This window comes from Macrobrachium rosenbergii, chromosome 4 (genome assembly GCF_040412425.1).
Source record: "Macrobrachium rosenbergii isolate ZJJX-2024 chromosome 4, ASM4041242v1, whole genome shotgun sequence".
NCBI lineage: Eukaryota > Metazoa > Arthropoda > Malacostraca > Decapoda > Palaemonidae > Macrobrachium > Macrobrachium rosenbergii.
In genome coordinates this window covers 39,580,387-39,592,442 of record NC_089744.1, presented here as the reverse complement: position 1 = coordinate 39,592,442, position 12,056 = coordinate 39,580,387, and the positions used below count along the sequence as shown (strand labels likewise).

At 43.0% G+C, this 12,056-nt stretch overlaps 1 protein-coding gene across 4 annotated transcripts in view; it reads left to right on the top strand.

Annotated features, from left to right (window-relative positions):
- LOC136832815 (ubiquitin carboxyl-terminal hydrolase 24-like) overlaps positions 1 to 12,056 on the top strand; it is a 374,979-nt gene that overhangs the window by 38,216 nt on the left and 324,707 nt on the right. For all 4 annotated transcript variants that reach the window (XM_067094450.1, XM_067094436.1, XM_067094461.1 and 1 more), the window contains exon 6: positions 2,016 to 2,171. In XM_067094450.1, the coding sequence (XP_066950551.1) occupies positions 2,016 to 2,171 (156 nt within the window). The remainder of the gene's footprint in view (positions 1 to 2,015; positions 2,172 to 12,056) is intronic.

Here is a 12,056-nt window from a genome sequence, read left to right as displayed (position 1 = left end):
AACCGATAGGATTGAGACACCAGGCTGGGAACCTGACCAAGCCCTGGTAAGCAATTGGGGAGCACTTGTAGTTCTGTTAGGAAGAGCTGAGACACCTGGGTGCCTCGGTTCTTTCTCTCGCTTTGCTCCCGAACTGGGCCAGGGAGAATACTCTCCAGACCAGGTCAGGATACTTGATATTCCACAGAATCTCTTGCACTTGGATCGGCTCATGAACAAGTGCCCAAAGCAGCACCCGTCTTAGAGGTGTAACGTCTAGGACCGGGAACGGGAGCGCAAACCTAGGTCTGCACACCCGCTGCTCCCGAAACACAAAACCCATGGGTATGCGAATCGGTTCCGAAACCTGAAGGTCGGGAAGAGCCAACGAGAGACCCACTGCCTCTTCGGAAGGAGGCAGCCCCTAGACGTCCAAAGGGCATCAAGGGAGAAGCAGCCTTCCTCTCCTTTGGCCGACGGAAGTCTATCCGGTTTCCTGGGACCCCCTCAAACCTCGGGAGAGGAAGGGAAGAGGCAGCAGTAGACGAAATCATAGATAAGCTGAAGAAGACAGCGGTTACCTCCACAGGGCGACTTCCTTCACCTTCACTCCGACATCTTCTGCAGGATGGTGGACATGAAACATCGTAACCTCCAGGGCAGCTCGTCAGAATCACAATGGAAGCGGCCCAGGACACAACCACCAGGAGAAGCAGCAGGCTCGATCAGGACAGCCGATGCAGAGCTACGGAAGCAGTTCAGAAGGCAGGAGCTAGAGCAACAGCCAGGAACATCACATGAACGTCACCAGCAGCAACAGGAACAATCAGGGCGGCTGCGGAAGGAGACCAGGAGGAGCTGCCCAGAGACTTGTTGCCGAGTCAACAGGAGCAATAACACAGGAAACAGCGGGAGCAGATGGACCACAAATACACCAGAGGCAGTGCCACAGCATACATGAAGGCCAGAATGACAGCAACCGATCCACATTGGTGGGAACAGAGTCGGAACGATCCCGATGTGGATCTATGCCATTCCAACCAAGGGTCAATCCCGAAGCAAACACTGTATGAATGTCGGGACTCCTTCAGGCAAAGATATCCCAACTGAGATATCCAGCCAACTACTGCTGTGCCTACGATGCTCACTGTCAACCTGAAAGAAAAAACAAAGACGATTAATAGAGGCAGACTCCTCTCATTCCGAGAGGAACTACACTATGCAGCGAGAGGAGGTCACCCAACCTCCCTTGTCCACCCCCGCCAACAGTCTTTGCCCAACGAGTAAGCGAAGAGGGTGAAGGAGAGAGATCTCTCGTGGAGGAGAGATAAAAGAAGAACCTACAGGGAGAGAGAAGGAAGGAGGGGAGGTCACCAAGGGCACCGTGGAAGCAAAACTTACCGACGACGCCCACAACCTCCCCCCACCCCCTGCAACTCTCCATAGTGCAGGCGGCAAAAACAACACTCAGCATACGGAGGGTGGGAGCCCAAGAAGGGGAGTGCACTTGTTGCGTCCCGATCAGTGAAGGGGGGCGAAGATGTTATGTCACAATCTAATATATCCGAACGTACAGGGGAACACCTTCAGTATCTAAATAAAGGGCTACAGGAAGAGAACCTATCTATTATGCCCCTCTAAATATGCCTTTGACCGTCAAACCCAAGACAGATGCAGTGGAACGACGGCCTATGCAAGGCTATCACAAATCGTGGGTTTGTATATTAATAAATATCAAACACGTAATATATACAGTATACACAAAAATACAGAAAGATTCCACCGGGGTAATAAAGAGCTTAATGACGGTCAGGCAGAGAGATCCAAAACATGTCTGCAACGCATGACACCCAAAAGCACACTGGAATGTTTACATCTGGGCAGGCAGTTATTCCCTTCTCCCTGATGGTAGTTACTGCTAATATAAAGGACTGATGGTGGTTATATCATGTCGGAGCAAACAATTTTGTAAAAAAATTTTCTTAATCAAATTTTTTTTCAGACTGTTTTACTATATTTGGATGTATGCATTTCAGAAAATTGGCTCCTGCTACGAGCTCCTTGAAGCTGTACGAATGTTGTGTGTATCCTTATGGCCAGATGAAGTGCAGTATACAAATGACTTGAGACTTAAAATGATTATAAGAATGCTGAAAACACCACATTTTTCTGCACGCATGAATGCTTTGAAGGTTAGTATAAGCAATGTAATGGGGAGTCTTAAGGGCTTGTGTTGTGATAAGTCAGTGTATTCCACCGTTATGTCAGAAAAATATATAAATAGAAGATAAAAGGAAAACCCTCAGGCAATTTATTTTTACAGTAATGTACAGAGTCACACCCATAAGGAAGTCAGCCATGGAAAGTTTTACACACACAAAAAATCCAAAATGATATACTTTAGGAATTACATGAGGCTGCAAAAATTAAGGGAGATACATTGATGTCAGTAAAATAACAGTGTTCTTAATTTCAGTCCTAAAGGTAATTGTAGATGTCAGTGGAAATACAGACATTATAATCTAAAAATGTACCTACAGTAAACCCCCCATATTCGCGTTCTCATGATTCGCGGACTCACACATTTGCGGGTTTCTCTGTGGAACATATCTAGCCATTATTCACGGAAAATTCGCCCATTCGCAGTATTTTTCACTGAGAAATATTCACTAATTACTGTATTTTCATATAATTTTCATGAATAAATGCACTTTTTGTGATAAAACTATTAAAATACTCAGGTATATGCATTTTTACAGGGTTTTTCTGTGTTTAAACTATCAAAATAGGCAGTTTTAAGTGTTTTTAGAGGGGTTTTAAGTATTCGCGGATTTTAGCTATTTGCGGGGGTGTGTGGGACGCATCCCCCGCGAATATGAGGAGTTCACTGTATACAGTAAACCCCCCGTACTCGCAGGGGATGCGTACCGCACCCCCCCGGCGAATAGATGAAACCTTCAAGTACTTAGAACCCTTCTAAAAACACTTGGAACTGCCTATTTTGATAGTATCCTACTTACGATGGGGTTAGGTTCCAAAAAACCCATCATTTGTTGGGAAAAACGTATCTCGAATATAGCCTAGCCCACACTAGGGTATTCGGTACCATGTTTACACATATGGTAGCCTACCCTATACTATAAAGTATACTCTATGCACACATGACAGAGTAATTATTAATATCAGCTAATTCTGGAGGTTCATGCAGAGTGACTTATGATAATTCAATAAAAAGAGAAATTGAATAACACAAGAATTAGCTTAGCCTACACTATGGTATATTGTATACATATACGGTAGCCTAACCTACCTTATACTGTACTCTGTATTCACATATCGTATTATACAAACATCAACATAATGAATATGCATCTTTTCCATGGATCTTTTAAAATGTTATGCCTTAACCCTTAAACGCCGAGCCTCTATTTACAAAAGTGTCTGCCGTATGCTGGCGGGGTTTGGGAGTTAGCGCCGAAGCGGAAAGAAAGTTTTTTTAAAAAATCACAGCACGCTTAGTTTTTAAGATTAAAAGTTCATTTATGGCTCCTTTTTTTCTCATTGCCTGAAGTTTAGTATGCAACCATCTGAAATGAAAAAAGATATCATTATCATATATAAATATTGGAATATACGACAGCGCAAAAAAAAATTTCATATATAATTGTATACAAATCGCTCTGTGAGCAAAACGGTTAAAGCTAATGAGTTATTTTTTTTTTTCATTGTATTGTACACTAAATTGCGATGATTTTGGTATATAACAAATTGTAAAACAATCAAAGCAACTCAGAGAAAATATTATCACAAAATGATGCATGAATTCGTGACGTGCGGACATAAAAAAAAGTTTTTTCAAAAATTCACCATAAATCGAAATATTGTGCTAGAGACTTCCTGTTTGTTGCAAAATGAAGGTAAATGATTGAATATTACTAGAATGTAAGAGTTTTAGCTTACAATTGCATTTTTCGACCATTTCAGTCGAGTCAAAGTTGACCGAAGGTTGAAAATTTGGGACATATCATGATTTATATGAAAATATGTCAAAATTGATAAAAGCTACAACCATGAATTATTTTTTGTTGTATTCTACATGAAATTGCACACATTTTCATATATAAAACTTTATGTAACGGCTAATATAAAACTGTGCAAAACTTACGACAAAGTGACTAAAGAATTTCTGAGATTGTAAGAGCCTGACGCCGTCTCTTCCAAACACGTGTGTTCATCGTCCATCGGAGTGGCGAGACGTTTGGCGTCTTCACAAACAGAAACATACACACAATTTGTTACAGAAGATTCGTTGGAACATTATGAGTACATGATTAGAATGCTTGCATGGCAATGCATGTGGTGGTGATTGTACATACATCAAGACAACAATGGTTAGGGAGAAACAGATGGAAATATTGTATGGTTGAAATCGCGTTCCTTTAGAGAAAGAAAATGAGATGCTCTTGTTGTCTTGTCCACTCTGGATGAATGAACGCGAACAACACGTTTTTTGCAAGAGACGGCCCAGGCTCTTACAAGATTTTCAGCAGAGTTAGCGCGACATAAGGAAAAAGTTTTTTTCAAAAATTCACCATAAATGGAAATATTGTGCTAGAGACTTCTCGTTTGTTGCAAAATGAAGGTAAATGATTGAATATTACTAGAATGTAAGAGTTTTAGCTTACAATTGCATTTTTCGACCATTTCGGTCAAGTCCAAAGTTGACTGAAAGTTGAAATTTTGGCACTTATTGTGATTTATATGAAAATATGTCAAAATTGATAAAAGCTACAACCATGAGTTATTTTTTGTTGTATTCTACATGAAATTGCACTCATTTTCATTTATAAAACTTTATGTAATGGCTATTACAAAACAGTGCAAAAATTATGACAAAGTGACCAAAGAATTTCTGAGATTTTCATTAGAATTAGAGCGGACATAAGGAAAAAGTTTTTTTCAAAAACACCATAAATCGAAATATTGTGCTAGAGACTTCATCGGAGTTTGTTGCAAAATGAAGGTAATTGATTGAATATTACAAAATGTAAACATTTACATACAATTTTTTCGTTTCAGAAGATTGTTGAAATTTCACTTATCGTGATTTATATGAAAATAGAAAAATTGCTTGCATGGCAATTACATTTTGTTGTATTCTACATGAAATTGTACATTTCATCATATACAACAATGGTTATGAAGGAGAAACAGATGGAAATATTGTATTTCTGAGATTTTCAAGAGTTAGTGATGCCTTTAGAAAAGAAAGAAATGAGATGCTCTTGTTGTCTTGTCCAACAAAACAACAGATCCGGAACTCCCAGCATCCCCACACACACGTGATTTAAAATTTTTCTCAAACGAGGCCTCAAGTATTTTCCAAGAAAAACTTTTTGTAGCAGATATTTAACATCCACTTGGACAACAGACAAAGTTTTTTCAAAAATATGTCCAGTCCATAAATGGAAATTCATTGTATCCAGTAATATTGTATATATTCTTATATTTTTGTAAAATAAAAATTGCAATCATAGTGAATATTGGTTTGAAATCGATGTAAGTTTTTTCGCTTTTAGTTAACTCAGTTCAGAGCATTTTCTTGCTTCTAGTTAGTGTAAATGAATCTCAGATACTTTATTTATATGGGGCAAGGTTATTTTTCATTATATGAAGTGTTTTATAAGTCGAAATATAACTTCAAAATTTGTAAAAGCTAGCTTTTGTTCATGAGACTTATTTTTTGATATATATATAGTATTCTCTGTTAGTCCGAAGAATTTCAAAACTTACTTCATTTAGATCAAACTTTATGTAGAGGCGGAACCATTCCCATTTTCTATTCAGATTTTTCAAAACAGTGTCAACACTTGTTTTCAGTACAAAGTGACCAAACTTGGTTTCACTGAGTTTGATTTTCATTTTTTGACTTGGACTTGGCTAGACATACGCTATTGGGTTTGTTTTGGATTTGGCTTTGTTTTTTCAAAAGATGTCTGAATCTAAATCTTCTAAATATTTTGTGCTAGAGACTTCTCGTTTGTTGCAAAATGAAGATCCTTGATTGAATATTACTAGAATGTTTGTTTGTTGAATGACATGCAAGTGCAATTTTGTCTGATTTTAGTTGGTCAAATGATTCTTATGTGAGAAAGATTGAAATTTCAGGAGGTCACTTATGGTGATTTATGTGTTTTCAAACCCTCCTGTAGACGTAGCTCTTCCCTAACCCTTGGTAAAACCTACAACCATGAGTTACTTTTGTTGTATTCTATTCATGAAATTGTGCACATTTCAAAGTGCTGTGATAGTGAAAGTGTCTTTATATGAAGGATAATAGAAAACGGTGCAAATATTACAACAAAGTGATTAAAGAATTTCTGAGATTTTCAGCAGATGTTAGCTGATGCTTTCTTTTCGGGAAAAGAAATTGCTTCTCTTCCCCGATTCCTCATCCCCGCCGCAGCTGGGTCATGCTTGTAAACAAAACAACAGCGTGATCCGTGAACTCCCAGCATTTTGACCCATCCCACCGCAGAAGAGATTTCGGAAAATTTTCGCCTCAGAAAGAAGGCCTATAGAAGGATTTTTCGCCCCTCGAATATTTTCTTCTCAAAACTTTTGTAGAGGAGGAATATTTAACATCCACTTGGCATGCAACAGACAACTTTTGAGACGTAAAATATGTCCAGTCGGCGTTAAAGAGGTTAAACCTTCCCTGTCCTCTCAGTAATATTGTATATATTCTTATATTCCTTTTGTATTAAAAATTGCAATCATAGTGATCAGTGTTTTGGTTTGACAAAGTCGATGAACAAAATAAGTTTATTTAAAGTTTGTTAACTCAGTTCAGAGCGTGCCCTTTTCTTGCAGTCTAGTTAATGTAAAATGAATCTCTAGATACTTTATTTATAATGGGTACTAACCACCTGATTATTTTTCATTATATTTTGAAGTGTTTTTAACAGAGAATATAAGCTAAAAATACGTCTTGTTTTATCATTAAAATATCTATTTCTTTTGTTAATAGATGACGTTGGCTGTTTGGGTGTGTGTTTTGTGTAAAAGAATCAAGATTCTGTTCGCTATTTTCACTTGATTTTATCATAATATGAGCTTTATGTATTTATTGTTTATCGGCGTAAAGATACCAGTAATGTGTTCTTTCATGCCCAGTAGTTTTGATTAAAATACTCTCTCCAATTTTAGTTATGGTCGAGTTTCATCCATGTTGCCGATGCACGATAATTTATAATCATTAGCAGCTTGAACATTGTTTTCTCAGCTTCAACTATAACTTGCAGCTTAAATTTAGCAGTATATTTCCTTGCTGATTTTTCTCAGCTTCAACTATAACTTGCAGCTTAAATTTAGCAGTATATTTCCTTGCTGATCTTTTATCCAAAGCGAATAAGGGTATAATGTAAAAATATATCAGTCCTATTCTACTTAACTTCATTTGTACTATATCTACAGTAACAGTGTATTACCGTACGATGGTTGAAATACAAGCAAAACGGCTGTTATCCGATTGAGTGATAAGCAAAACAAAAGTTTTTTATGGCTGTACACTTTTATGCAAGAGTATAACGTTACTAACAACACTTTTATCATTCTCTTTTACTTTTTTAACAAGATGGGATAAAGAGATGGAGGAAAAGAAGTTGCTCTATTGTAATTTGGTCTGTCTCGCTGCCTGATTGTATGCTGCTGCCTGCGCCCGCGTGAAATTTAAAAATATTTTATAAATATTGTCATATTGGTATTAATTGCTTACCCCATTGCAAAATCGAATTATCATAACTCGAGCACTACCTGAGTATTTTTTCACAAAAAAGTGCATTTAGTCATGAAAATACAATACTGTAATTATTGAATACTTCTCAGTGAAAAATACCGTGAATGGGCGAAATTTCAGTGAATAATGTGTATACAGTATATGTTCCATAGAGAAACCCGCAAATAGGTGAGTCCGCGAATTGTGAGACTGCAAATATGGGGGTTTACTGTACTGTATTTACTGGCATATAAGACACTCCAGCTTAGAATGTGCACCCACGTTTGTCAGGGTACATTCTTGGATAAATAAAAATACCCCTCTTTTCCATAAACTTCGTAGCTATTCCCACTGTAGGTTATTTTGAAGCTTCTTACCTATAGATATTCAAACATTACTTGTTCCAACACGATATACAAACCCTCGGTCCTTGACATTAGAAATACTTTCAGCGCAGGCTGGAAAGGGCCGTTGAACTTTCGAACAAGGTGGTTAGGCAGTTGGTGGGATTTTTCCTTTCTGTTGTAATGATGAATGTGGATAAGCCCTCTAAACCCTCTTATCCCTAGCGTATGTGTCCTGGGGTAGGAGGTAAAAGGTGTAATACCTTTCGTTCTAGAGTCAACACGACCCCACACGCCCTTTGCCCAACTTGCAGGGGACATGTATGTGTGTTCGTGCGACGCTCCTTGTAGTGAGTGTTGTACCTGGTCTCCCGAGCAATGGAAGAGGTTCAAAGGGAGGAGATGCTACCATGGGAAGCCTGCCAAGAAACGTCCGAGGGTAACACGCCCCCGACAACTCCAGTGGTGGCTAATGTGTTGGGATCATTTCTCCCTCTCTGCGAACTTCCCCCGCTTGCTCCCTCTCCCTCAGGTGAGGACTTCCCCTCCCCTTCCTCATTCGTTTCATCGGGTGTGGAAGGGCGTTAGGGGGGGCCGTTGATCAGGACATCCTCTCGGGGGCCTCTTCTCGCGCTGGGGGCGAAATTTTACCCCCCAGAGCAAGCAGAGGCTTCCCATTTTGACCCAACTGTTTCTTCAGGTTTTGGGGTAGAAGTTCTTGCGAACCAGGTGTCAGATTTATCTTCTGCCTGGATTACACCTGGGTCTACCAGGCATTCCATCACTGGAGGGCCTGGTGTCCCAACTGTCTGGCGCTCCAGTGACAACCCACTCTGGTACCGCTACCACCACCACAACTGTCACCATGTCTGCGTTCGGGAAGCTGCTTGTGACGGTGGCTTCACACTTAGACACCCAGGTTTCGGCTGCTCCTGCCTCTCACCATTCTGTGCCGCTGCCCCCTGGGTTCCTGGCCCCGCTATCACGATCTGTGCCTTCATATATGGTGATGTCGTCAGTGCTGTTCATGACTTTACCTTCCCCTGTTGCTGACCCTGGCTCGCTCATGACTATGGTTCTTGCTCCTTGCTTCCCCGTCTCTGCTGACACGCCTCCCGTGCCTTTGACCCTGCTCGCACGGCCTGGCTGCTTGCACGCCACCTGTGCCTTCATCCCTGGCTCCTCCACTGGACGTTCCTGGCTGTCGCTCTGATGTTCCTGCCCTGGTAACTGCTGGCCCGAGCACCGTCTACACTGCCCGGATTGCTCCTGCTGCTGTGGCCCCCTGGTTGCTCCTGAGTCTTCGGCTGCACCTGATGGTCCAGAAGGCCATAGGTTCCCCATCCCTACCCTAGGAGGTGAGAGTTGGACAGGCTGAACTCTGGTGAGTCATCTCCCCGGAGTTCGACTACAAAGGCTTACACTCCTGGCTCGATTCTCGGATCGACCAGATCTGCCGAGGTTCTCACTTCTGCCAGGAGAGTAGATCGGGAGGACTGCGCCCTGGAAGGACTCGAGGGTCCTCTTCCCCAGGGTGCAGACACCCCCGAGGTACAGAGGACTTTTGCAATGGTCATTGCACTGATTTGTCTGTGGATCGTCCTTTGCGCCTCAAATCCTTCCTGGGTCCGAAGAAGGAACCCAAGGTTTCGGTAGGGCTGCCGTGGCCCGTACTTGCCAAGGGGGTTCTCAAGCAAGTGAATAGTCTTGTGTTTGGGCAAGACAATTCGCTTCGTTCGAACTGCTTGGACAAGTTGCGTCCCCCTCCTCTGCCTCGACAAAAGGGATTCTGCACGCCCTCGGAAGGGGGATTGCTGCCTAAATAGGTTAACCCGGACCTGGTCCATCTAGGCCCAGGTCTCTTGTTGCAGCAGCTTACTGCTTTGCTAGTCTGGAGGTAGAGCCCACCAGGCAGCAAACCTTTGGGCCATCCTGGTTCTTAAGTGAAGAGACTGTTCTTTCTTGCTTTGCCAGGTCTGTGGAACCCGAGTTGGCAGTGACCCTACGGAACGGACCATTGCTCGGTTCTGCCTCTCTCACCCCCAGGGAGTTGGTAGATGCTGCGATGGATAAGCTCAGCCCCTAAGAAGTCCCAGACATTGAAGGGATCCTACAGGAACACCCAGCCTTCTTCTTCCTCCAGAAAGGGTGGGCAATCGCATCCCTTTCAACTTGCTTTCCATTCTGGTAAAGGGGGAACAAGGGGAAACGCTAGGGGTGGCATTCCCCCCAACTGCTGCCGAAGGTGGGGGGAGTGCCTATCAAGCCATTTGGCAACATGGCAGTGATACCGAGCCGAGACCTGGATAGTGGATTTCCTCGGGAGGGATATCTACTACCCTTCGATTCTCGGCCACCCTCACCATCACACCAGTCCATCTCTGTACCTATGTTCCTGGATCTCCGAAGGACATCACACTGATGCAAGAAGTGCAGGCCATGATGAGCAAGGGTGCTGAGGAAGTCGTGTCGGATTGGTCCCCAGGCTTTTACAGTCGAATCTTTCTTGTAGAGAAAGCCTTGGGGGGTTGGAGACCAGTCATAGACCTCTCTCCCCGAACCATTTCATTCACCAGACTCGGTTCATGATGGAGTAACGGCGCTATCTGTGCTTGCCTCCATCAGGGAGAACGATTTCATGCTTATGGTGGACGTGAAGGATTTGTATATTCTCACAAGTACCTTCACTTTATCCTCGGGGAGACGGTCTCCCAATTCAGGGCACTCTGTTTCGGGCTCTACGACTGCTCCCCAGGTTTTCACAAGAGATTTCACCCTGGTGTCAGCGTGGGACCATTCGCACGGGATATGTCTATTGAAGCATCTCGATGATTGGCTTGTCCTGGCGAGCTCCTGCTCGCAGTTGCTACTGGGATTGGCTCCTCGAGTTTTGCTGTGATCTTGGGATCGTAGTAAATCTCAAGAAGTCGGATCTCAACCCCAAGCAGAGGATAGAGTACTTGGGCATGCTGATAGATACGGTAGCAGTGAAAGTCTTCCCCTTGGACTCTTGTATCAGCAGGTTCAGGAAGGCGGCACAGCTGTTTCTGTCTCGACAAGATAAGCCAGCTCAGGAAGTCGTCATCAGCCACCTGTCGTCATTGGAAAAGCTGGTACAGGCAGCCCCTGGTTATCAGCAGGGTTCCGTTTCTGAGGGTGTGATGATAATCGAAAATCGCCGCTAACCGAAAATCTGTGATTTCAGCGATTTTCAGGGGTTATCGGCGCCAAAAAGCGCCAATTTTCGGTTATCAGCCCCTCTGTTAGGTATGTATCGGCACCAATACCCAATTATCGGCGCCGATACACGGAAATCAGCGATTTTCAGCGCCAAAAATTGCCGATTTTCATCGCTAGACAAAACCCATAAAACCGAATTGCCTGTTAACCAATCCCACCATTAACCGGAGACTGCCTGTACCTCATGGGCGTCTTCACCTTTGGTCTCTGCAGTGGAGACTGAAGGAGTTTTGGTCCATCTTGAAACCCCCAGTCCTTGCTCATTCTTCTTTCCGAGGAGGTGAGAGAGGACCTAGACCGGTGGATGGACAACACGAACCTCTTAATTGGATATGTCTGCATGCTCCCCCTCTGGACATGCTTATGTTCTCAGATGCATCGACTGAGGGATGGGATGCACACCTGGAGGAGTTGCTGACTTTGGGGGTTTGGCATTAAGACGACAAGCACCTTCACATCAACGTCGTGGAGCTCAAGGCAGCCTTCCTGGCTCTCCAAGAGTGACAGGATCGTGTGTTGGGACACTCTGAAATGTTGATGAGCGACACCACCATGGTAGTGGCACACGTCAACAAGCAGGGGGGCCTAGTGTCCCTCCCGGTTCACCAGTTGACAATGCAGGTGCACGAGTGGGTGCTGGCTCACTCAGTAGACCTGTCAGCCAGGCACATTCCAGGCAAGAGGAATGTAGTAGCAGACAAGCTCAGCCGCCAGGA